The sequence below is a fragment of the Ilyonectria robusta genome (assembly GCF_021365365.1).
Source record: "Ilyonectria robusta strain PMI_751 chromosome Unknown BGZ61scaffold_55, whole genome shotgun sequence".
Lineage (NCBI taxonomy): Eukaryota > Fungi > Ascomycota > Sordariomycetes > Hypocreales > Nectriaceae > Ilyonectria > Ilyonectria robusta.
This window is the reverse complement of record NW_025764489.1, coordinates 70,105-96,305: the sequence shown is the minus strand read 5'-3', so window position 1 is coordinate 96,305 and position 26,201 is coordinate 70,105. Positions and strand designations below refer to the sequence as shown.

The following is a 26,201-nucleotide window of genomic DNA, read 5'->3' as shown; positions in this document are numbered from 1 at the left end:
CCCAGGTAGCTTAAGAATCCCCTTTTAAACCTCAAATCCTCTCTTCTTAAATATCTTAACGAGGTTGTTAGCTATAGTAAAGTTAACCTTTTAGTAGTCTAATCTATATATTATTATAGAGCAGAATATCTAACTAAAAGGGACAGTAGGATGAGGGATAATTTAATAAGTATCGGGGAGCTTCTTAAGATCAAGACTCTTCTAGCTGACTGGGGAGAACCCACTAAGATTGGTATAGAGATTTAATATTCTAAGTTTCTAGTCGGTAGTTACAAACCCATGCTCACAATTGTAGGAGAGGTCGATTTTTCGGCAGACCTTGTCCGTACCCTTGCTATATATCAGGTCCCGGATTCCAAGCTCCTTTATAATGGCACATCCAATAAAGCTTCTAACGCGCTCCAGATCCAAGTCCTAGTCCACAGTCTCCTTCTTCTTAGCAGCTTTTTCCTTCTTCTTTAGCTAGGGCGGGGGCTTTGGCTTGACGGCGCCGAGCTTCTAGTTGCGAAATCATAGCTTAAAAGGGACACTTACCGGCTTATCGTTCGGGTCGTTAAAGATTAGTCTCTTCATTAGGATCCCTCCCTATATCTACTGCTTATCTAGGCCAACTATACCGCAAATAGTTAAAGTTATAAGAAAGACTACAAAAAAGCCACACTCCCAACCGTAGGACTGGGCAGAGGCTGGCATACTGTAGACAGAGAAGTTAAATGGGGTACTATTGACAGTCATAATCTCCCTCCAGGCAACCCCAGTAGCCCTAAATTATTCCTTTCTTTAAAGTTCTATTATATTGAAGAGGGAGAGTTGCTTTGCCCTAGCATCCTAGATATAGTCAATCCAATGATGTTTGTTAGCGAAGTTGATGATGCCAATAAGGTAGCCGCAGTTAAACATAGTCTCTCAAATCAGTCGGAAGCTCACCGTAGGACGGTTCTTCGTAACCAGAACGCCTTCTTTTAGGAGCTTGGTCGAGAAGGTCTCTTTCCCCTATTCGTTGGCTCGAAGGACATGAGTTTCGAGGTCAAGGCTAAAAGGTGCAACAGCCACAACATCCCTTATTCCATAGGTCATAATTCATAGGAAAGCAATAAGACCAAAGTTAGCAGAGAGATTCTTATACTGAAGCTTGTACTGGAGGCCCCAGAAATCGCCACAGTAACCTTCCCAAGTCCTAAAATCAATCTCGCTAAAGTTGGGGTGCAGTCTGACAGTCTTAGCCCAAGCTTTAATCAATTCCTCATCCCCTAGAATAGGACGCTCAGTCTTTTCCTCATCCCAATAAGACCAATCCAGGCGGGAAGAATAGAGAGTTGGTTATTGGCTGACTTTTTTAGTCAGTAATATCTTTATAAGGTTCTCTTTATAGTAGAAAAAGCTCCCTTTTCCACCTTCCCCTTGGATAGTTCCTTTGTAGAGAGTTAGCAATTTCATACTGCAGTAAAATTGCGCCTTCTTCTTTATAGCCTTATTGGAGGTGGCTATTACATGCTAAGTTCCATAGTATAGCAATAGATTTAAAAGTCAGTTGGTAAGAAGAAAAGCAACTAATGAGATAGTAGTCGAGGTTTGGGCTTAATAGAAAAAGAATTGCAGCTTGGAGGCGCAAGTTATAGTATTGATTTCTACAGCAGCTGGAGTGCGAGAAGAGTATGTAGGTATTGGTGTTTTCGAGAGACTGAGTATTCGAGGGTCTTTTGTACTATGGGGCTCGGTTCTCTTTATAACGGTAAATTACAGAGACAGCAGTCGTTGTTTTCCAGACCTTCTCACTGATTTTCCTTTGTAAGTTATGGCAAACAAGAACACCCACTTCTTGCAATTCTTGCACTTTGTAATAAAGCCCTGCCGGATTAGCCCTAAGGTAGGGTTCTTTGAGCTTGAAGCCTCTTTCTCTTCTACATCACCAACATCAGGGTTTCAGCCTCATCCTGCCGCAGACTTCCCTTCTTTTTCTATCATCGCGACATCGGGATAGCCTCTGCAATGGCATCTCCTCAAGATAAGCTGATTATTCTTTCCGGCCTCCCTCGAGAGAAGCTTCCTGATGTTCGTCATCTAGCTGAGTGTAGAGTTAAGGCCGATAAGTTCTCGCGACGGTCTGGTACCTTTTGGAAGGGTCGAGACGCCGTTCTCCTTCGCTCCTTTTCTTTATTGAAGCTTAATTTGACTCCAGCCTTAATAAGGTCCTTTATCTCCCTTCTGTTAATTTAGGTTATCTAATAAGATACTTTTCCAGGTCCTGAAGTCATTCCGGGTTTGGATTTGTAGTTTCCAGGCCCTCGACTGACTGGGCCGCCCTCTATACGTCGAGTTGGATATCCAATTTCCTACCACCAGCTCCAGAGAGGCCTTCCTCGTCTGGTTCCTCAAGCAGCTTCCTTTTCGAGACTCATCCATCACAGCAGGAATAGGACTTTTAGCCACCCGCACTCTCCAGCAGGTCTTTATCCCGGCAGACTGGGCTCATCCTAGAGGGTACTTCTTCATAAACCTTCCTTCCTACCCATATCTTATCAAGGCCCTCATTGTCGCCTTTATCGGGGTCATCAATCCGGTTATGTATCGCTGTTGTATCTACAGCTATCTCTCAACAACCACCCGCTTCAACAAACACATTCTGACCCCTTTCCATGCCTACATTTCGGCCCCGGGATATATGAATGGGGTGTGTGCTAATTGCCTTTGGCATAACCGGACCGATTGCGACTGGAAATGCCTCCATGGGTACATGGCTTCAGGTCGTCAGAAAGGTCCTCGGAAATTTCCTCTTGGTAGTCGAGCCACAAACCCGAATATGTCGACCTCTTATACTTCTGACGTCTTCAATTCTTGTTCTTGCCCTCGGATTATTGGCGAATATCCCTCTGAGGCTGGCGGTGCGTCTGACCTTGAGATTTGTCGTCGGGCTTCCCAGGTCTCTGCTCAGGCTTTTCGCAATGGGTACCGGGCTCTTTAGTTAGTCTTAATGGGTTTCTTTCCCTGTTAAAGGAAAAGAAAAAAAAAATAGTCTTTTTTTCCGTTCTTGTAAAATAGGTAGTCAATAGCAAATGCCTAGGGAATGACATTACCACTTGGTTGGCACCACCCTTATCTCTTCTAGATAGATTTCCTCTATACTGTTCCTCTTTGTCGTGAGATGTTGTTCATAGCAGCCGGACTCCTTCTGGGTAGTTATTTTGTTAGATCTTGGCTGTCTAGACTCTTCGCGTCCAAGTCTCTCCAGTGACCCTGTATCTTGCCTCCCCTATCCGCCTCCCTATATAGCAATACTACTATCCCCAGCCAAAGCTGTATCCCCAAACATCTAATAAGATATTCTAAACTGCTTCATACTGGTTTCTAGCCTCCTTATTCATCTCTAGAATACAAACCTAGAAGTCCCCCCTAGGTCCCCTCCATGGACAAAGAACAGGCGCAGAATAGGCCTTATCTAATAAATCCTCTATCTTACTGAGTTGATATATCTTATTATAAAATAGTTCTTCCTCAGATTCTTCATCCTCATCTTCAGTAGGAGGTCCCCAAACCTCTGCATCATCAGGGCTGGCCCACCACCCTTGATCATCCTTCATAAAGGCCTTAATCCAGTCCCCATAGCAGGTTCCAGCTATCTTTATACTATCTAGAGTCTTAAGAATATAGGTTCTAGTCTCCGCTAAAGCCTCTCGGATTCTATAGGATCCTTGCCATTTTGGCTTAAGCTTGGCTGCAGTAGAAAGGTTATGGTAGTTTTTAATATTATAGAGAAGGACAAGATCCCCTAGCAATAGTGGCTTTTTCCTCAGCTTAAAGGCATTAGAAGTAGTTATTTTTCTTGCCAGGTTCTCTCGATATTCCTTGACCTTCTATCTAGCAGCTTCCTAATTTTCTTATTATCTTTCTAGGATTCGGATTTAAGCTAAGATAATATCTTCCTTAATATAGACCTCATCCTAATTAATAAGTCTCTAGGTTGGGACTTTAATTTCTATAGGGAGGATAGGTTCCCATCCATAAAGAAGCTAAAAGGGTAAGCATCCATAAAACCCATAAATTGTAGATCTATCTACAAATAGAGCCTAGTCTACCAACTCAACCCACTTCCCTAGCCGGCTAAGCTTCTTAAAATAGTTAACTAAGGATATATAACTAACTTTAATTAGCCTATTTAACTTGGAATTATAGAAGGAAATCTTAGCTATTATAATGCCCAGGTCATCTAGCTTATTAGGGATTCCTTTTGCCAGCTTGCTTCTATTATCAGTAACAATCTTCACAGGCATACTATAGCAATAGAAGATCCTTCTAATAAACTTCCAGACATTTGCTGCATTTAGAGCCTTACAAGGCATAGCTTTAACCCATCCCATCAGATTGCATCTAGCTTCCAACAGGAACTTCATCCCGTCGTTATCAGAAAGGTATTATCCGTCGATATGGATCTTCATCATAGGATACCAAGGAGTAGTAGGCTTAGCGATTTCTACCGGTCTCTAGGCAGCATAAACCTAACAAATTGGACAAGTCTTAATAATTAACTCTACCTTGCATCTAATACCTCGCCAGAAATAGCAGCGGGAAACAATATAGACAGTCGCCTCTCTGCCTTTATAACCCCTATGATGGTGGGAGGTTATAATAAGATGCTTCTAAAGCTCCTCATTATCAACAACAAGCATAGGGTCGTCTCCTAGGCTCAGTGCTCGTCTCCAGATATAACCTCCATAAACATAGAATTATATTGCCTTTTTCCTTAGTCGCAAGAAGTCTCTTGCTAAGAGTCCCTCCAGCCGCTTTAGGGAAGTCAAATAGTTCCCTAGGACTAGCCATTCACCTATGTAGCTATCTTCCAGTTTCTTATCTTCAGGGCCAAAAAGAACAAGATTGAGGCGGGCGTCAATCTCATCCTCAATATTGCCTTTAGCTTCTCGGTCTAGAAGGTTAAAAGGTCCCTTCTCTTTCCTTAAAAGACTATTAGCTACTATGTTCTTCTTTTCTGGAATGTATCTGACAGTAAAGTCAAAGAGCAAGAGATAGCTAATCCAGCAGACGACCATTAATCCTAATATATCATCAGCCCTATTATTAATCTAATTAACAAGGACCCTTGAGTTGGTCTTCAAAGTAAAGGGATATCTATAGATTTGCATCCTTATATATCTAATAGCATAAAGAGCTTCCTTACACTCTAGCTTTATCGCATCATACCTCTTCTCAGCATCTAACTAGGTACCAGATTCAAACCTTATAGGGTGACGTTTTCCATCTATTATCTATATTAGAATAGCTCCCCAGCCTAGGATGCTAGCATTAATTATTAGAATAACCTCTCTAGCTTCTTTAAATAGGTTGAGAGAGATAAGAATAGGAGCCGTAACAATCCTCTCCTTTAATACCCTCATCGCTTCCTTCTCGTTATCTTCCTACTTCCAGGGGACATCCTTCTTTAGTAGCTCGGTAAGGGGCTTAGCAATCCAAGCATACTTTTCAATCCAGATTCTATAATATCCTGAGATGCCTAAAAAGGCCCTAACTCCAGTCTAGTTAAAATAATCTTCCCATTTAACAATCTTCAGGATCTTATCCTCTATGGGCTTGCAACTATAAGTCCCATAAAGATATCCTACCAAAGAAGCGGCCTTTTAGCAGAAGAATGACTTCTTTGCAGCAATTAAACAGCCTAAAAGCTCTACATTGACCAGAACAGCATCGAGGTTTATCAGGTGCTCCAGGACATACCGTCTAACACCAGGAAGGGACTCCTCCCCTTTGTAGTCCTCAACAGGGCTCTTAACACCAATATCATCTAGAAAAGCTCTAGCTATATCAGGCATCAAATCGAAAAGGATCCTCATTATAATTCTAGTAAATTGGGCTACTGAGTTTGTAGCTTCCTGAGGGAGGATGCATAGCCTAAATAGACCAATTGGCATTTGGAAGGTCGTCAAATTCCTGCTTTTTACGTCCAGGGTAATCTAATTGTATCTAGAAAAGAAGTCAAGAACTAAAAGAATCTAATACATTCCAAATTCAACAAAGAAGTCTTCAGTTCTAGGAGGAATCATTCCATCCCTGATAGTATAGATATTATACCTCTTAGCTGAGTTAATAAGGCACAAGCTCCTATCTTTCTTAGCTACAAGCATCCACCAGTTCCTATAGGAAGCATGACTTTCTTCAATAATCTTATTCTTCAGTCTTTCCTTCAGCAGCTAGATAACCTTAGCCTTAATTCCATAAGGGATAACTACATTACCACACTGCCAGGCTGTATGGGGTGTAATTTTAATAACTTATAGGAGAGCAATTCTAAAGTCAAATTCCCCTTTTTCCTTAAAGGTCCAAGCTAGGGCTTCTTTCTGATTAAAGATAATTTGACGGAAGATTTCCCTCTTAGCATCATTAAGAGTATCCTTAGTCTGCCCTATCAGAACGTCCAATCTCTCGCCGAAGAGCCTTGATCCCTTCTTAATCTTTAAGAATTTAAAAGTAATATAATTAGAGAAAGGGGAGTCCTTTTCTAGGTTCCCTTTAACCTCATCCCATTTCTTATCGCGCCAGAACAAATCCCCTTCAGGCGTAGATCCATTAGAAGGGATGTCATTTCTAGGCTAGACCTTATCAGCCTTCCTTTTATACATAGTATTGACCCGGACTATTATATCCTCTTGGCTGCTATTTGGAGCGTAAGTTTTCTTAACTCTAGACTATATTAAATCGTTTTCCTTCATCTAGTCTTTAAGAATAATCTTAAAGACTTTTTGTACTGTCTTTTTATTGACGTATCTAATAAGATACTCAACATCATCCTTTTCTAAATTGTAGACGTCATTAATAGCCGGTTTAGAGGGTTCTAGTATACTTATAATAACCCCCCTGGTGCTGCTTTATTAGCAACTAGGTTGACTCTTTATATTCTGCCTGCAACTAGAGATATCAGGTTGATAGTCCCTAGCTTGCAGCTTATTAACATCTCCCCAGGAATAGTACTATAATTAAAGATAACCTTTATACTTTAAAAGAAAGACATCTCTAGAATAAAGAAAATAGAAACTACTAATATAGGGGTTATATATATCTTCTATTCTATAAAGATATTACCTATATAGATATTAGTAGTAACAATTCTAGCTATTGGAATTAAGTTTTTTAAGAAGGATATAATCTTAGCTAAGCTAGATGTAAATAGGAGCCGGCTAGTCTTAATAATGTAATCTAAGATGATATTGCCTTCAGCATCCATATCTAGAATAGCTTTCTAGGTATAACTATTAGGATGCCCAAGTCTCACCTAAAGCCTTAAAAGGTCTTGGCATATTAACCACAGCTATATATTAATATTCTAGATAAGGTTTATAAAAGCCTTCATTATTATCTCATTAAGTACTTTGCAGTCAGACTTCCTCAATTCCTTCCTATAGGAGACCTTCTTTATAGTTTTATTGTTCATCACAATATAATCTCCTAGAGTAAGAATAGAATCACCCTGGGAAGTTGGAGGGTCTTTTTCCTAGCCAATCGCAACCATAAGAACTCCACATTACCAAGCCAAATCATCGAAGTAAATCTCAGAAAATAGCAGGCCGTCTCGTATTACAAGCTCCGGCTCTTCCCGTCCCTTAAGAATGTTTATTTCGACGTTCCCTAGCAGCCTTTTCTTATAGGAAGGAGTAGAATCTAGCCAGACAGTGTCGGTAACGCCATCAGCTATATCGACTAATTCCTTTGCTATTAAACGGCTAAATTCCAGGTTGTAATAGATTATCTAAGGGATTGAGACTGGGATTTTTGTGTTTAGGACCTTTTATCTTAGGGAAGCTCTATTCTCAATTAAAGTAGTGTGATGGGTATCTCTATTAGAGGCATTCTTATTAATGGCTTCTACTAGCTTCCAGTCCTCTAGTTTAGTCGGCAGAAGAATTCTTGGCGTGACTACTAGAGGGATCGGGTAGTCTCTTTCTACTTCTTTAGGCAGTTCTTTAACTCTAGCCCTCTTGATGATAGTAGTGTTAAAGGTGATATTGTTATTTAGAATTACAGGAGGCTTGCTATTGTCTTTTTTGTTAATAAGAATGATGTTAATAATAGGCTCGTCATCCTAACTGTCAGTAGGCTTTCCAGTCCTGCCGCTGACCTTGTTGATAATTAAGTCCTCAAACAGCGGGTTCTGGTTTCTTTTTATGAAGTCCATCACCAGGTCTTATTCCTCCTAGTTGGGAGACCAGTTTCAAATTGCAAAGCCGGACATTAGACCTTCCAAGAAACTGGCAGCTGGGGACTTTAGGAACTTTTAGATCCACAGAACAACCAGCTTCTTAACACCACCAAGAAGTCCCATCTTCCAGACCAGCTTCAAGGGGATATTAGCTTCCCTTCGACCTACCCAGGCCATACTAGCTTCCAAGTCGAAATTACAGTAGCCAGCATCCCTGTCTCTCTGCAGCTCGTAGCATTAATTGGGAAAATAACTAGGAACATAGCAGTAGAAGTATTTGATCTGCCTCTGACTATAGTTGGCATTAACAATAAAGTCCTGGTCGTCCCCATGAGGTCCTCTAGGAGCCGGGTTGTAATTGTAATGAGGCTGATTGAAGAGCCTCTACTTATCCATAGCATTCTAGATTATGGCTACCAACCTAGCTTCTATGTCTTCCTGTTGACGAGCCGCATTGATGCTCAACCCTTGGACTATCTTGGTAAGGGAGTCGATAGCTTGGTCGGTCTTTGGTTGACTTGGCGGCGGAAAGGAATATTCTATATTCTTCTCCGAGGGCCTTTTATCCGATACAAATTCTCTTTCCCAAGGTTCCTTAATTAGGTCTTTGAATTCCTGGTCCCGTTTGAGTAAGGATATTATGAGATCGACCATGTTGTTATAGGTCTTTGCTTACAGCTCCTGGACCGAGATATTCTTCTATCTGCATACCTGAATAATAACCTTCTGGGGAAGAATATGGAAAACGGCGTAGGAATTGCCTTTCTTGAATTTCCCTCCATTCTGGAGAGCCTTGTATAGCTCTTAATAGGTCTTGAGCCAGTTGAGTATCTTAAAATCAGTTGCTTTCCTCATGGACAGGGAGTTCATCTTTAGGATCCTTTTAAGGGGTTAGAGCTGTTATTCCTCATCCTCCCTTTTGAAGTCCTCTAGAAGCTTCATCTTGACTTCCTCCCAGGTATTACATTTACAGGCCTTTTCCACCTTCATCCTGACGTCCTCATGGGAAAAATAAGTCAATAGTATCTTCTTTTTCTCGTCGGTATAAACCCTACCTCTAATATAGTTCTCGAATAACTGCATGAAGCTAATGATATTGGTCCCTTTGAACTTGCATTTGAATATATAAATAGAGATGAGGGATCCCAATTTATCGTCCCCATTAGCTTCTAAGCAGCCCTTGTTGTTCGGATTCATCTTGGAATGGGTGCTTGACTCTGGAGGGGTCCGGTCTTGCAAATATGACTCCATACCAGCTAGGAGAGTAGCAAGCTGTAATTAAGCCAGTTTGATATATTAAGTTGGGGGGTAGCTAGTTGCATTCTTAAGTATCTCATTCAATACTTTCCTCTTTTTCTTCCTCCTTCTCGCCTTGATAGTGGTATCAGAATTGCAAGTGTAGTTAGAGAAATCTTAGTCTCTTAAAGAATAATCCTTCTCTTGCAACACAACCTCAGCCAACTATACTAAAATAAACATCTAACTGCAATAGTATCCCTTCTATATAGAAAAATATATAGCTAGAAAGAATTTGTAAATAAAGGATAAAAGAAAATTAAAGAAGAGTTAAGTATCTATCTTAAGTAGGCGTAGGTTGTAATAGTTATAAAAATCTCTTAAAAATAAGCTAGGAGTAATAGAGGGGAATTGCTGCCAATAATCAAGGTCTTTACTCAGCGCCCTTCTATACTTCCTGGTGAAATCTCTCTCTACAGAGCGATCGTCGTAATAATAACTCTCTCCCTAGATGCTGTTAATCTCTCTATCTTCTTCTTCCGCTCCTAGAGTCAAAATCCCCCCCTTATACCTTTCCCCCTAAGCTTTAGGATCCCGACACTGCAGATGGACAACAAAGCTAGCGTGGCTAGACCTCGGTCTTTCGTAAGATGCCAAGTCACAATCATCGCGGTGACGCCTTCCCATCCGACTAATCCCCACGCATTCTCATTTAGCTAATAGCTTACCGAATAGAATTGGCAGTCTGGGCCTCGAATAGACCTCCCACGGGCATAATTATCCAGGGATATCATTCCATGAGATGCTTTCTAAGCTGATTGTGCTTTCTTTTTCAGTCCAGCTTTTAAAGCCAAAAAGTTAGCGTAGTTGTAGTTGGTATGGCCCGGAGTCTGGATCATCGCGGACATCCTCCCTCGCAGGAAGTGTCTTAGATAGGATACCTGGCTCCTCACCAGTTTGATTGGGCTTCCTGGGCTCCCTCAGCTCATGGGAAATTCGGGGAGGTCTCGATCCCCCTGTCTTTCCTTTTTTTTTCTTCTTGCTCTTTTTAAGTCCGGCGGCTTGCAGCGTGGAAGTATATCAATTGATCCCTTTGATGAGCAAGATCAATTGATTTGCCGCCCCACCGTGACCTCCAATTTAGCAGCAGGAAGGAACGGAAAACAACACCCAACTCATTAACCTTCCCTAGGGGAAATGCACAGAGAGTCGTCGCACAGGCGTCTTAGCCGGTCAGCCCGAAGCTGCACCAGATTACGCGTATGAGGTCGGATCAACCTGAGGCTTATGTCTCCTGATAGGGAAGCATCTCATGAGATTGTATATCGGGTCGGTTGCAGGAAAGTTCGCTGGCAAGGCATCAATGGGGCCTGCGGCAGACCGATATCTGAGGGAGGTTGAAGACGGAGGTTGGACAGGGAATGTAGTGATGGCAAGAAGGCTCAAATAAATCTCTCAAAAATGAAGGCAATCAATTAATAGACTCCCTAGCAGCCTCGAGCCCTTCCGGCCTCTCTGACTTCTAGGAAGAATCTCTGATGAAAGGAAAAACGATGATTTCCCCCAGTAACAGCACTGACCTCCCCTTTTAACCCCATCCGGGTCACCCTAGAGACATCCCCGCTAGCGACCAGCTAGCCCAAGTGTCCCTAACTACCTGTTACACTATATATTATAGTATATAGCTGGGTATTATATAAAGCTTTAAAAAAGGTAAAAAAGTAATAGAAGTTATTAAATAAAAGAGATTTTTTTTTATAATAACTTATATAAGCTTTTTTATTAGATTTTATAAATTATTATATTTTTATACTTTAAAATTCTTATTAAAATAAAGCTAAGTTTTTTTACTTAAATATTCTATTAATATTAGTATTTATAGTATAAGAAAGCTTTATAATTACTTTTAAAGTCTTATTAATAAATTAAGTTAATATTTATATATTTTAATATCTTTAAATAGAATACTTAAAAAGAATTTAATATATTTAAAAATATTAAAATAGTATATAAAATACTATTTATATATAATAGATATTATATAATTAATTATATTAAAATAATAAGAGCCTACTTAATAAGATTTAAAAAGTTACTTTAATAAGAAGCTCTAACTTTAAAATTTTTACAGTTAGTTAAAGTATTAATTAAAGTATTAAATACTAAATTTAAGCTACTTTAAATTTAATTTTTTATAGATATATCTAAAAAAAAGTTAGTATTAATACTAAAAGATAATTTACTAATTATAGTTTTTAGTAATTAGCTAGAAATAATAACTAAAGTTTTATAAAACTTATCTAGTAGTAGCTTTTAATAACTAGAATTTTCTATTTATAAATTATTTTTTTTACCTAATTTACTATTACTATTACTATTAAGATATAATTTGCTATAAGTTATATATAAAAGATATATTATTATAAAAAGTATATAATATATAGTATAGCTAGCTAGTAATATTAAAATAAATTAATAATATTATAAAATAATAAAGCTTCTATTTAGGTATAATAAGTAAAGCTATAAGTAGTATTTAAATTATAAATAAATATTTAAGTATTATATTATATTAATAGAGTTAAAAAAATAAATAAAAAAAGAGATAATTATATATTTAAACTAGATTAAAATTAAAAATAAGTAAATTAAAGCTTAAGTTACTAAAGAAATAGAAGATAATTCTTTAGCTAATAGAAAAAAAGATATTAAAGATATTTAAAAATATTAAAAGTTATTAAATAGTAAAATAAAATAATATTATTATAAGGGAAATATTTTAATAAAAAATATAAAGTTAAGAGATATATAAAAATAAGAGGTAAATAGTATAAAATAGTATAAAATAGTATATTAATAGTATATATTAGTATATTAATACTAGAAATCTTAAGTTTTAATTAGCTTAGAGATCTTAGGCTTTTTATAGATAATTTCTTAAAATCTAGCTATTATAGCTAAATAATAAATATACTATTAAATAGCTTGAAAAATCGGCTTTTAGATAGTTTTAAAATTGTTTTTTATTATATTTTAAATACTAAGATATCTAGCTTTAAAATTAACTTAATTTTAAAGTAAATTAATTTTAAATTAATTTTTAATTTTTAATTATTAAGCTAATATTAATCTAACTAAAACAGTATAAATAGTATTAATAACACTGTTTTTTATATTATAAGAAAATATTTTTTCCTAATTTTAATAACTTTCTTTTTAGCTTTAAAGCTATTATAATAAAAAAGTTATTATAATAAATTAAGCTTATATAAATCTTAGCTTATATATTATAGCTTAGTTTACTAAATAGTAAATAGAAACTTTATAATTTAGTAATATATTTAAATAATTACTATTATAGTAATTATTAACTAATTTTTTACTTTTTAATATAATAATTTAGTATAATTATTATATTATACTTTTAATTAATATATATAAGTATTAAGATCTATATAAGCTTCTAACTAAAAAAAGCTTTTTTTACTTTTTTTTTTTACTTTTCTTTTTTTTTCTTTTTAATTTTAAAATACTTATTAAAGTTATCTAGCTAGTTATTAATATACTTAATTAGATTATTATAGTTATTATTATAACCTAAAGTCTAACTTAAAGTTTTAATTATATTAAAACCTACTAATTAATATTACCTGGGTAATTATATAGTATATTAATAGTAAAAAAATAGCTTTTTTTCTTTTTTTTTTTTTTTCAACTTTAAATAAATAATTTTATAGTAATAGCCTATTAAATAAACTTCTATTTAATTTTTTATAGTTATAGTATTTAGTTTTTTTATAATCTTACTTAATATTATTAAATAGATTAAAGCTATATAATAATTTTAAATAGTAGAAATAAATAATAAGAATTATACTTAATACTAAAAGAAATAATAGCTAAATAATAAGATTATTACCTATTAATTTCTATTTAAAACTTCTATTTAACTTTTTTTAACTTTAACTTTATTATTTATAATTAATAACCTTACTATCTGTAATTAATAACTTTAAGATAGTAATCTTATTTTAAATAAAGAAATATAAAAGAGATATCTTCTATTATTAAAAAACTAATTTTTCTTTTAATATTTATTTCTTATTTTATAATAATTAATTTTAAATATAATAAATTTTATTTAAAAAGCTCTTACTATTAGTAACCTATTATATCTATATTATATAAATAATATCTAATATAATTTTAATTTTTTTAAAATTTAAAAAATAAATTAAAAAATAAAATTTAAATTTCTTTTTAAATTTCTTTAAAAAAATCTATTTAAGCTATTACTATACTATCTATAATATCTAAATAAAAAATAATAAATTATATTAGCTATTTTTAAATATTATTTATTTTTTTATAATAAAAATAGAATTAATAAATAAAAAAATTAAATTTTTAATAGTAATTTTATTTTATATATCTAAATAAAAATAGCTATACTTTATAACTTAGTAAAAATATTAATAATATTAATTTAAAAAGTTAAATCTTCTTTTAAAATATTACTAGAGCCTAATATAACTTCTAGTTTTAAAAGCTATTATATTATATTAAGTTAGTATAAATACTAGCTATATAAAATAAGAGGGGGATTTAAATAACTTAGGTTATTATAGGTATTAGAAATCTTAGGATATTAAGTTAAGTTATAGAAGTTTTTAGTATATTTATTAAGATTAGAGTTAAAAAAGTTAGATAGAATTCTAGTAGAGAAGAAAAAAGTAGCTTAAAATCTAAAACTTAGGTCTTAGTAACTATAATATATATATAATAAAAATACAGTAAATTTAAATATTAAGTTTCCTTATTAAGGGTTATAGTTATAATATATTATATAAAATTAAATATCTATTTATATATTTAAAGAATATTAATAAAAAGAAAATAGAAATAAATAGAAGAGAAGAGAAATAGATAGTAGAAAATAAGAAGTTTTATACTTAGCTAGCTATAATATAGAAGACTGTATTATTATTAGAAGTTATAAGTATTAAATAATTAATTAAGTAGCAAATATAATAAATTAGCCCTAGTAGAATTTAAGTAGTAGCTAGCACTTTATTTATTCTACTGGTATTATAGTATTTAATTAAGGTAAAAAAATAAGTATTAACTTAACTACCTATTAAGTCTACTAGCTATATCTATAGAGAGCTAGTACCAGTATAGAAATCTTAAGCTAGGCTCTAGCCTATAATAGTAAAGCTTTTAAATATTCTACAGCTATTATATCTATATATAATTTAAGTGGCTTTTATATAAATTAAACATATTAAACCTTCCTACTATATCTTAACAATACAATATAATATAAGGTAGCTATTAGCTCTATTAAATATATAAGTTAGTAAACTTTATTTTACTCTAGTAAATAGTGCTAATAGCCCATTTTGGATTACTAATTCTACAAATAGCACTATACTTAGTTATTTTCGCGGGTACTGCAAGCCTAGTTATGGGCTCCCTTTATAGTGCTGTTACTGACTAATAGACTAGCAGTGCGTATACGGGGCGGTACATATATAGCTCGCCGGTGCCCAGATTATTTGGGCACCCGGGTGCCCATGTATTAGTTGCCGACATGGTATCCTCTATAACTCACCTTTCCAACGAGAATCGCCACTCGGCGAAAGTCCGCCTCTCGATCTGTCTCAACGCAATAATGGATGCAGACTCCGTGGATAATTGGTTTAGCGACGATAAGAATAAGCCTCGCATTTATCACAACTCGAGTCTCGGAAATCAGCCCGCTTGCCATACAACAGGCCCTCAGCGAAGCCAGCTGCAACCCGCTTAAAACTAACTGCTATTTATACTCTATACTAATTGGATTCCAGGCGAGTTCTATATTAAATAGCTACCTATCTATATATACTATATTTTAAAATAGAATTTTTTTAAAAATAGAAGTATTACTAAGTAAATAGAAGAGAAGCTTATAGTAGCTTTAAGTAATTATAAGAATAAAAAGCTATTATTAAAAATTAAGAAAATTATAAAAAATAAGCCTTATAAGCCCGGGTTTATAACTGTTATTATATCTATAAATAATCAATCTAAGCTAAATATAACTAAGTATTTTAAAGAGCTAGAAATTAATTAGCTAATTATAGAGAAATAACTATATATATAAAGCCATCTACTTCATATCGGGAAGAGGCTAAAGATTAATATTTTATTCGACTATATAGAGAGCGGCAGGACTACACACACCACTGGAAGGGAGGTTACTGGTGCTCGGCTTGCCGATCAGGACATCCGACTCGATACAGAGCAGGCTACCCTAGATGGACCTGCATCTTGGAGGCATGTTTTCCGAGGTATGAAATGCCCAGGACCTCCGTGCGATCGTAGACCATATTGCTGGCAAGATTCCAGGAGCAAGAAGCATTACAAACTCTTAGGCCATCACTTAAGAACCCTCGTCAGGCTCGTACAGGGGGGTGTAAGCTAGAGACACATGACGATGTGCTGGTCATGGTGCCGAAGGTTTCCGCCATACTACTGGTAGTGTCACAACCCGCTGCTATCTGGCGACGCAGCCAAGAACAACGTTGAAATTTAACAGGAAACTTTTGTTTAAGTAGCATTTATATCTAAAGTCAGTTGAACCGGGATTTAACGAGGTTGTGGACACAACTCACTTTTTTAATTTTATTTCTTTTGTACTGTTATCATACCAACGGCTATGTCTCAACCTCAACTGATGAGGCGGCCAGTAGACCGGCCTAGAATCTTTGATCGACGTCCACACAAGTGTGACCCATCCCTCATGGCCAGTTGGACACAGACGTCCAAAGCGAGACTCGGGCAAATGATATGTACGAACATTGGTCTTGGTCATTGAGAAGGAGATTGACAGTAGAGGTAGGTATAAAGTATCGAAAGGAGCATCGAACGATAGCTAAACGCGTCCGCATTTCTTTCCGTGCTTTGGTGGGCACATGAATATCGAGTCTGCACGTGATCCAAAGATGGCTTCATCCCCAAAGTAAAATGCGTTGTAATCCGTATCAACGCACTTGCCGCCACCCGTGGGACCCACATGTGCACAGTGAATCTAGATGGCCAAAGTCAAGTAAACGCAGTCTTCAATATCAAGGAACATTGAACAACTTACGTCTGGACGACTTAAAGTCAAGATGACATGAATCTGCCGGCAAGCAACGGTGTTGCTAGTCGCGTAATCGAAGGTACCGAAGGGGATTGTTTCCAAAAATCCCAGGCATTCCTCCGGACTGCTCACTGATTGTTAGCTTCAATGTTCTATCCCATCTTCGCCTCTATACCTCTGTTGTAGCGAATTAGGATTTTGCCAACCCACCTGTTCCACTGCGCATTAGGCCCTACGCATCGCTGCATGGCTAGGCCACAAATTGCCTGCTTGAAGCCGGCTTGGACAGCTAGATTGGACAGCGGTGCTCCGAGATTCGTTTCGACGAATGCCTGGAGATTTGGGATCCAGGCGTCGTAGTGAGTGACTTCTCCTTTATCATTGAAGCGCCAGAATGCCACCTGGAAACCATTTTAGACATATCCCAATCTCACCCATCGATGGGAGGGATGAAAGTGTTAACAGCCGACTCACCTGTTTGAGGTACGTAACAAAATGAACGGGTACTGTAGGGTTTGCAATATCAACGCTTGAGACCTTCAAGTATACCGTCGACGTCGCAACCTCCGGACATCCAGAATTGAACTCCACGATTTTCGCCTCAGAGAAGATGGTAGGATTCTGTTCAGTGGGGACGGGGGCCAGTCCGACGAAGTACTCGATCGAGCCAACGAGGTCGTCGAAGGCCCCGACTGGCGTGACGCGGCCGGAGATGTCGTTGGCGAAGAGCCCTGGCGGGAAGGTCGATGTGCCTTGTGTTATGATGGGGACATTATCTGGAGCAGTATGTTAGTAGAACGTTGAAGTGTGATTTATCCTGTCTAATGAGCATGGAATGTATGAAGATGAAACAGAAAAGAAAAGCTTGGTGTACTTGGGAAAACAGCAAGGTCATAGACGGATTGGATTGTTGCGAGGTTCCGAGCTTCGAAGTCGCAATCCAGCCCCTTTCTCTGAGCCGAAATGCCCAAGGACGATAGAGGGAGAAGGAGTAAACTAAGTCTCTTCATAATAGAACGGTTCAACTTTTAGAAATGTTTGCGAAGGGTTCAAGCATGAATAAGGGACATTAAGGGAGTTCAGAGATGATTCGATCGAATTACGGGCACGAAGACAAAAGCGCAATGACAGCAGGACTGCATGCAGGACAGTCTTCGCTTTTAAGGCAGTTCCCATAATTAAATCCCTGATATCCGGGAGTTATTGGCATGTGAAGATGACTGAGAGTTAAGATGGAGAGGACGGGCTTCCACTGATTGTAAGAATAATACCCCGCAGAAAGTGCCCATTTGTGGCAACACTCCATCACTTTGCTTGTCGTTGTTTTTTTAGTTGTGTAAGTGGGTCGATCGGATAAGGGCCTGATCGGTTAATGGGGGAGTTGACTTACAACCATGAGAATAATCGAGGTGCATGGCCTACGATAGACATTCCGTACAGGGTACGAGTCGCCGAGAATAGAAGACCATTGCCGGCACTAAATATAGACGTCATGATGAGGGCGTTCACAAAGTGAGGCAGGCCGTGGATTCTGAGCCGCTGCATGGCGAGGATATAGCGCCCGCCGCTCCCTAATGCGGACGAAATGAGCCGGGGATGACGAACTACAGGGTTATGACATAGTCCATGTCGAGATTTCTCATCAACGCCAAGACATGATTAATAACGTCGTCACAATCTCATAATGAGGCGTTTATTCATTGAAAGAAACCTCGATCTGCAGCTGCAAACCCCGCTTTGTCTCTCTCAAATTGACTTTTCCCCCGCACGGGACCATAACAGTGAACTACCATGGGTCGTGTTCAGTCTCAATCACATGGGAAAATTCGAACAATGACATAAAGCGAACCGGTAGACGCCCAACTCAGCCTCCCACCACGCCAAAAGGCGGAAACGACATGCAGCGATCGGGAAGCCAGCACCGACATCACAGACAGACCCATACGGAACCCTTTCACCCACCACCAGGCAACCTTTGCGCCATTAGTCCTCGGAGGCGTGCCGGCCCGAAGCTCGTCGTTGAAGAGCTCGAACGGGACGTGGCTATCTCGCCAGGCGTAGGATTCTCATCCAGGTTAAATATCTTCCTCGGCGGCGTCTGCGGCGTTGAACCTGACAAAAATGAGGACTGAGTAGAGAGCCTCGACGGGCAGGGAGACGAATGTAGGGTCAACGACGTTTCAGAGCCTGCTTGGCCCAAGAAAATGTCCTGGGAATCGATATCCATCATTTGGCGGCTGGGAAGCTAGACTGCTGGAGTCTGTCAGCGAAGGAATAGTATGGCTCCCTTCAGCGGCGGCGTACTGCAATATTTGACGCCCAGAGGCTAACGTCCTTCGCCTCTATTTTATCGGACACGACAGCGCAGCCTTTCCAGGCCGTCTGCAGGGACAATTGACGCGCTGAGAAACCGCCACGCGATCCGACGCGCCGTGTGCAAATCGCGAAGCTCTGATATGGTGCTAAGGCGTGTTAGCAGGTACAGCACTGTATAATCTACGGTGCCGGATGTATCTTGCAACCGAAGCCATGGTCCTAACAAGAGCCCAGAATGGCATGCTTTCTATATGTTCAACGGTAACCTAATTTTACAGCTTTAAATGGGTATTTTGACTGGTTCCAACAAGAATATTTGCAACATAAGAGACGGTAAAGAGTATGTTATCTCAGCGGCGAAACCTAAGCCGTAGAGTTAAGAGATACCAGCCCCATCATTACAAATAGGCAGCCTGCACGGTAGCCCCTATCTAGCGTGTATAGGGTAGACTGCCCCACGTAACATGCTCCCGAACGAAATTGTGGCTTGCGCTTGACCCCAGTCGTTCGAGAGTTGAAGGAGCCTGGGAGCCGAGGAATTAGCGCCGGCCATCGAACCAGAGGGTCACATTTACTTTCCGGCAATCGTATGGCTGTCATGACAGTGGGAAAATGGGATGTCAAATTAGCAAAGTCAAGTGATCTGCAAGGGGAGTGGTGCACGGATCATAACCGGAGTCTACTCGTGCCTTAACCCGCAACCCACACACCCGCACGAGTGGTCACCATGGACTCAATAAGAGATTTCGACCGCGGTACCGCATCCCTTATCTCTCGCAAACACACCACTCGGCCTGCGTAAGGCTTGGGCACTGGGTGGATCTTTGCAGTTCCCTCCCTGCCTTGGTTGTTGACCCGCAGAACAGGAATGTGATAGGCTAAGGGAGCGAGTTCACGAAACGGGGCGAACTTTCCGTGAACTCTTCTCTCCAGACAGTATGTGCGCCGAGTTTGGGCGCATCTATTGATCAGGGGACGATTGGCTCTCTGGCTATTCAACACTCGCGGCAACGCCTCCCCAAGACATTGACCAGAGGCTATCATCGTCGCGCGAGCAAACACCTAACTACCAGCAGGCCGCCGATCCTGGCAGCCACCTCTTCAAGGGCAAGAAGAGGCAGGTGCTAAGCACGACCTACAGGTCGAAGTTCCTGGCCCGTCAAAGCGGCCGCGACCGGGGCGGGATGGGGCTGCTCTGCCAGCACCAGTGGGCAGCGCTGAGATGGCCCAAGGCCAGATCCAGTAACACATGAACATACGGGCATGGAGGTACGTTCTCGCGGGGTTTCGATCTCGTTCAGATCTTGATCGAGGCCATGCGCTACGGGCTCACCACAGACTGGGTCGAGCATGTGAAGGAGAACCGCAACCTGAATAAAGCGGTTCTGAACTTTGCCGGTTACTTCAAAAGTAATCCATTAGGCTTAGGTGATGGAGTAGAGCATTTGTGGTAAGAATGTTATCACGACCCACCTGTCGCGGTAACCTCTTTTTAACCAGTTGGGCTGCGTGAGCGGAATTTCCCGTTACGTCAGGTCCACATAACTTCTTAAGTTCGCTGCCTTCTCTTTGCCCATGCTATTCCACATACGTCATTCGAACATGTGAAATTAGCTGGGGCCAGCCTTGCTGTTAGCATGAAGACATTCGCGATCGTATTGTGGGTTGCGCAACTCCGGTCACCGTGTGTCTACCCAAGAGGGAGGGTATCATCATGACCTCACAGACAGCTGATGAGAAAGGCAAGCAGAGGCTTGAGAACAAGCTGGGGCAGCTTTGATCCGAGTCATTTTCTCATTTCATACATCCCGTTTGGCTGTTACGTTTCTAAGTCTGCTCTTTAGGCAGCTTTAAGCAGGAAATATCGACCGCAGCAACGTCAAGCATCTCCACAACATCCCTATACGCAAGAGTTTGGCACACGCGACGACATGTCACCCAACACGACACTGCCAGGGAATGCCTCGACGTCGTTCTCACCAAGCAGCACGATCGTATCGAACACTAACTCCCCTAGTCAACCAAGCCGGCAGCAGCAGGATCAGCCCTGACTCCACCGTTGCGTCGTCCTCCTTGTCCGAGCCTTCCCCATCTTACGCCTCGCTCGTATTCTGTGCTGCTCTCTTCCTGTTTCGCCTACCACTCTTTATTATTGCCTTCTCCGCCTACTTCCTGGTGCTGCAATGGGTTCACCCCGGCCCAGTCGGCAATAAACTCTGCCTATGGACGCTTATGGCCATACTCGGTGTCTGGTGGACCGACCTGCAGATCGACAGGGTAAAGCCCGGGTCGCTGGCGCAACAGCCGCTCTGGCGCCTGCCGCACCCCGGCTGCATCATGGTCGTGTCTGCCACTCATCTTATCGATGCTATCTTCCTTGCCGCAGTCTTCGACCCAATCTTCACAGTTCTACACCCGAGGTCGCGGCTTGTGCGGGAGCTGTCCCTACTTCAGGCTATCTTCCGCATAGGAACGAACGAGACCTCACCGCCAAGCCACGCCAATCTCACCGACCTGAAAACCGTGCTTGAGAGACATCCAGACCGAATCATTGCAGTGCTAGCAGACTACAGCGCGACGAATGGTACCGGTACAGTACCTAGCACGCTAAATCTTAGCGATACGGTCAGGATTTTCCGCGTTAGCATACAATACTTGCCAGTGGATGTGTCGACGCAAGTGTCTGGTACGTATCTTGCGTTGTTGTGGACTCTGCTCTCACGACCTGTGCACCGCATTCGCCTGCGCATCGCGCATGGCGTGAGTAATGATGGTACTTCAGGGGTGTCTGACCAACCGAAGCATCCCAGGAATATCCCGCAGGGCCCCACACATCTTCCCCACAGTCTTCATGGTGGCAGAACTGTCACGGAGCTCCTTCCGTGAGCACCTCATCTGAACCTTCACCCTGCTTCTGGAAGTACACAGAGTGTCGGTGAGTCTCCGTGGGCATTCTGGGACGACATGTGTGAACCATTTTTTGCTAATCTCGACTGCGGTAGCTCCTATGTCTGTGGCCCATTTGGCTTGTCTCTGTGCCAGGAGGTCGCGGGTTGTTAGGTCGGCGGCGCGGATGGCCACCCTGTTCTGATTTGGGATGCCCGCGGGATCTGGTGTAGGTCAGTCCCGAGTTTTGTGGCGATGTGGGTCCGATTTAGTTCGCCGTGTTCCGGGCCGGAGACCCAGCTTCCAGGCAGGCGAAAACCCGGAGGTCTTACCTTGCCAGGGCGACAGGGGGTCTTTGCCCTTGGCGATTAGGGGCCGGTTGTTGTTGTTGCCATTGTTGATGTTGTTGTAGTGTGTGGTAGTTTGTGGTGGCGAACTGCGGCTCTGGCAAGGAAGGTGCGGTCCTGGGCCGACGTTGGAGAAGATCGTTAAAACGTGAAGAGGAGAGTGGGCTCACAAGACGTGGGAAACATTGTTTCTTCTTTTTAATCCGGACCCTCTGGCGGAGGTGGACCGCAATTGCCGCGGACGGGTTGCCAAAAGTGGCGTGATCTCCCATGCGAATACTGATCCCTCAATATCCCATGGACACCCATACTGGGAGCAGTCATTAACTCGAGAAAACAAGCAAGCAAGAACGTAAGCGGGCAAATGCGAAGCTAGCTGAAGCCTCGCTCAACCCTCCGAACCCGAAAGCCCACCCCAGGCACCCGACTCCTCAGCACGAGGGAGCTCGTCACAACGGAGATACTACTAAGCGCCATCGCCAGACTGGCCCACACGGGGTCCAGGCGCACATGGCTGCCATGGCTCAGGATAGGGTACAGACACCCCGCCGCCACGGGGACCGCGATGCAGTTGTACACAAGCGCCCACCCGAAATTGAACTTGATCCGCCGGAACACCGCCCGCGACAGGTCCAGCAGGCTAACGACGCCGTGTAGGTCCAGGTTAAGCAGGACGAAGTCGGCGCTGCTGATGGCCACGTCCGAACCGGAGCCGATAGCGACGCCCACGTCGGCAGTTGTAAGCGCAGGAGCGTCGTTGATACCGTCGCCAACCATAGCAATTGTGGCGCGGCGGGTCGTGGATTCGGAGGTGGAGCTGATACATGCCTTTAAGGTGGACTGCAGATAGGTGATTTCTCGGCTTTTTGAGTGGGGAGCACGCCGGCAATGACGTTGTCGATGTTGATGCCCAGCTGAAGGGCGACGGCGGCGGCTGTCGTCGGATTGTCGCCGGATAGAAGCCAGACAGCGGTGCCGCGGCTGTGCAGGGCGCGGATGATGGCGGGTGCTTCGGGGCGAACAGGATCGGAGATGGAAAGCGCCGCGGCGAGGGTGTATGTAGGCGTGAGGACTCCTGCAGAAGAGCAGATGGGCTTAGTCGCGGCCAGAGCGATGGATTTCGCTCCTGTTTTCCATTCCTGCAGGAGGGCGGCAACGGTGGGGGAGATGTGCACGGAGAAGTCGGTCATGAGGGCTTCGTTGCCGACAATCAGCTCGAAGGAAGACTCGGAGGTGGAACCGGTGTGGGTCGCTTTCATGCCTTCGCCGGGGATCTCCTCAAGGCTGTCGATGTTGGCGCTCTCGGACGTTTTGGTTGTTCAGAAGGAGACGATAGCTTTGGCAATTGGGTGGCTGCTGTTCTCTTCGACTGCCTTCAGGGCCGCCAGGAAGGTGGACTTGCGAGCTTCATCAACATCGTCGCTATCGGGATACATCTTAGAGTCGGTGATGCTGGGCTCGCCTCCCATCGTGAGGGTGCCCGTCTTGTCGAAAATGACGCAGTCAACCTTGCTCGCCTTCTCGAATGCCTCGCCGCTTCCCTTCGCCAGGATGCCATGCTTCGCAGCAAGCCCGCCACCAACGAAGATGGCGGTAGGAGCTGCAAGGGCCAGGCCACATGGACAGGCGACGACGAAAACAGCGGTAGCAAACTGCAGCGACCATGCCACCCAGCCTCCCGAGCTCACATCCAACCAGTCAGAGGGGATCCTGTTGCTGAGACTAAGAGACATCCAGATAACCCAGGTAAGGATTGCGATGACAGTGATGACGGGGACGAAGTAGGTAGTCATCACATCCGCGATCTGCTCCATAGGCGCACGCTTCGTCTGACCCTCTCGGACGACGTTAACGATCTGGTCCAGCATCGACTTGCCCGCAACGCCAGTGATGCAAATGATGCCAGTCAAGACGACTCGGTAGAGGAGTTGTAGCTGATGGTGGCGCAGGATCTGCTTTGATCGCTCTTCAAGGGTCGGAGGGTGGTAGATAGAGGCAGTAAGTGCCGGATCACTTGCCTGATAGCACCAAGGATCTGTCGCACCGTAAAGGTGGGGGCTTCCGGAACATAGTTGACTTTCATGATCGGGCGTTGCTCAGTTGGTTCGCTGACGATCTCGAGTTGACGTCTGAAGCCAGCGAGACTTCTTGCTACCCGATCTGGACAGTGTTCACAGTATATACCCTCGAGGAGAATCTCGACAGTTCTCTCCTGAGAAGGAGGCTTTTCCTCGTCCAGGTTGACGATAGTATCCACGGTCGCCTCATACCCGAGATCTTCGATAGCTTCGACGACTTGGCCGACCTTGTCCTCGTCATTGAACTCGACAATTGCACTGTTCGTAACGAGGCTGACGACGACTTTGGATACCCAGTCTCGCTTGCTCAGGTCACCCGTGATGGTATTGACGCAGACAGCGCACGTCATACCTCCAACGGCGAGAGTCGCCCTCCGTCTTGCTTTAGGCGGCGCCTCGTCGCTTTTCACTGTGATGAAAGATTTGCTAGACATCTTGGCCGGCTGTTCAGGGTTACCAGTCTTGTCCAACGCCGTTAAACTAGGGAGTGCTGGCTCAAAGCTGCGCTTCTCATCGGCGCCGTGAGGCTTGGATGTGCGGCACTTCTCGCAGTTCTGAAGATGAACTTTGGCCTGGTGATCTCGTGTCGTGGGAGTCTTGCTGGGAGCCTTGGGATTGATCCATCGGACCAGGGCGGACACGGGCCGCGATATACCTTGTGCGCTCCCTTCACCCGGATCCCCGTCTGTGGTGGGCGCACGTTGGTCCAGATCAGTAGCACCGCCAGCGGATGTAGTTATACCGCATACATCAAAGCCGGCTTCCTCCAGGGCAGACTCCATCTCTCCAATGGTCGCGGCTGGATCGTGTTCCACAGTAACCACCGAGGTTACAACGTTCGGTGAGACCCATCTGATATGATCAGCGCACGAGTCTTGTAGAGCCTCCTTTATAGTAGTAATGCAGGTAGGACAATGAAGGTTGAAAAGAAGAAAGGAAGTGGTGATGGTTTCAGAGTGTGGCCCCGATGAGGGCCTGTGGGAAGACGCCATGTTGGGAGGGAATCGACCTTCAGACCCGGCTGAGACGGCTTCGTGGACCTGCAGAAATGAGATGTTCCTTGTAGATGTTGCTTACCCGTTGGCATTGTGGGGCAAGCCGCCTGCCAACGGGTAGTGATGGTTTTTTCGGAAGCCTTGCAAAAGAGTTCATATCTCCCCGACCATTCCTGATTCGAATTGTAAGACATTCTAGGGTAGGACCCCAAAGGCACATCACGTGCTGATTGACTAAGCCCGCGTCTTCCAGCACGACGCTGCCACACAGTGGCTGACGTCTTTGCAGGGTTTAAAGTGGGGCGGAAAAAAGCTTGGCAGTGGGATGCGAATAGTGATTTAATTGGCTCGAAGGCTATATTTGTGGAGCAACCTACAGATAGAAGTTATACTACTGTAATTGGAATTTTTTTATTTTTCTATAATATATTATTAGTATAACGTACATAATAAGCTTGCGTGACAAACAAGCTTGCGTAATAAAAATACCAACCTTTAAAATTAAAACTTCAATAAAAATACAATAATACCTTAAATCAATTAAAACTAATTGTTATACTCTTCTCCAGAGGTCTTAATAATAGCCTAATAGGTCCTTGTATTATGACCGGCCTTTCTACAAGTTCTATAGCGCCTTTCCCTTGGCATCACCGACCTTGCTCGACCACCACTTCTCGACAATTTAGCTGCTACCTGTACATCGATATCTCTCTAATCTATCTCACCCCTTCCCTTATCTACAGTCATCTTCCCTTTATTCTATAGGCGGGTCCTTTTTATTCTATACTGCTTACTAAGAGTCTTATTTACCTATTAAAGGATCTAGTTCTTAGATTTTAATAATATTATTTGATATATTATTGCCTTTATTCCCTTAGAAAATAACTTAAGTATCTTAAGGATAAATACTAAAGAGCTGCTCTGATATCTTCTTACTTATCTTTTAAGATATTCAGACTGCAAACTGGCCTTAAGTACTATCTTTAGAGTCTTCAAGACCCAAGAATCAAGGAGGCC

General features: G+C 41.8%; 5 protein-coding genes across 5 annotated transcripts; 2 read left to right on the top strand and 3 right to left on the bottom strand.

Annotated features, from left to right (window-relative positions):
* Nucleotides 1-2,218: 2,218 nt before the first annotated feature.
* Nucleotides 2,219-3,297, top strand: BGZ61DRAFT_571032 (uncharacterized protein). Its single transcript, XM_046256058.1, has one exon. It carries the CDS (start codon nucleotides 2,564-2,566, stop codon nucleotides 2,960-2,962), a length of 399 nt encoding a protein of 132 aa, XP_046094622.1. The 5' UTR covers nucleotides 2,219-2,563; the 3' UTR covers nucleotides 2,963-3,297.
* Nucleotides 3,298-16,352: 13,055 nt separating this feature from the next.
* On the bottom strand, nucleotides 16,353-17,572 carry BGZ61DRAFT_486806 (uncharacterized protein; the record flags this gene model as incomplete). Its single annotated transcript, XM_046249892.1, has 5 exons — nucleotides 16,353-16,508; nucleotides 16,569-16,686; nucleotides 16,773-16,963; nucleotides 17,037-17,338; nucleotides 17,437-17,572. 5 exons carry the CDS (start codon nucleotides 17,570-17,572, stop codon nucleotides 16,353-16,355), a joined length of 903 nt encoding a protein of 300 aa, XP_046094621.1.
* Nucleotides 17,573-21,016: 3,444 nt separating this feature from the next.
* Nucleotides 21,017-21,957, top strand: BGZ61DRAFT_467171 (uncharacterized protein; the record flags this gene model as incomplete). The annotated part of the gene is made up of 1 exon (XM_046247741.1): nucleotides 21,017-21,957. A coding segment is annotated over one exon (681 nt), but the record flags the coding sequence as incomplete, so codon positions are not given.
* A 526-nt stretch (nucleotides 21,958-22,483) lies between these two features.
* Nucleotides 22,484-22,888, bottom strand: BGZ61DRAFT_541169 (HAD-like domain-containing protein; the record flags this gene model as incomplete). The annotated part of the gene is made up of 1 exon (XM_046255008.1): nucleotides 22,484-22,888. One exon carries the CDS (start codon nucleotides 22,886-22,888, stop codon nucleotides 22,484-22,486), a length of 405 nt encoding a protein of 134 aa, XP_046094619.1.
* Nucleotides 22,889-22,941: 53 nt separating this feature from the next.
* BGZ61DRAFT_541168 (E1-E2 ATPase-domain-containing protein) lies at nucleotides 22,942-25,181 on the bottom strand (the record flags this gene model as incomplete). The annotated part of the gene is made up of 3 exons (XM_046255007.1): nucleotides 22,942-23,412; nucleotides 23,482-24,077; nucleotides 24,140-25,181. 3 exons carry the CDS (start codon nucleotides 25,179-25,181, stop codon nucleotides 22,942-22,944), a joined length of 2,109 nt encoding a protein of 702 aa, XP_046094618.1.
* Nucleotides 25,182-26,201: the final 1,020 nt, after the last annotated feature.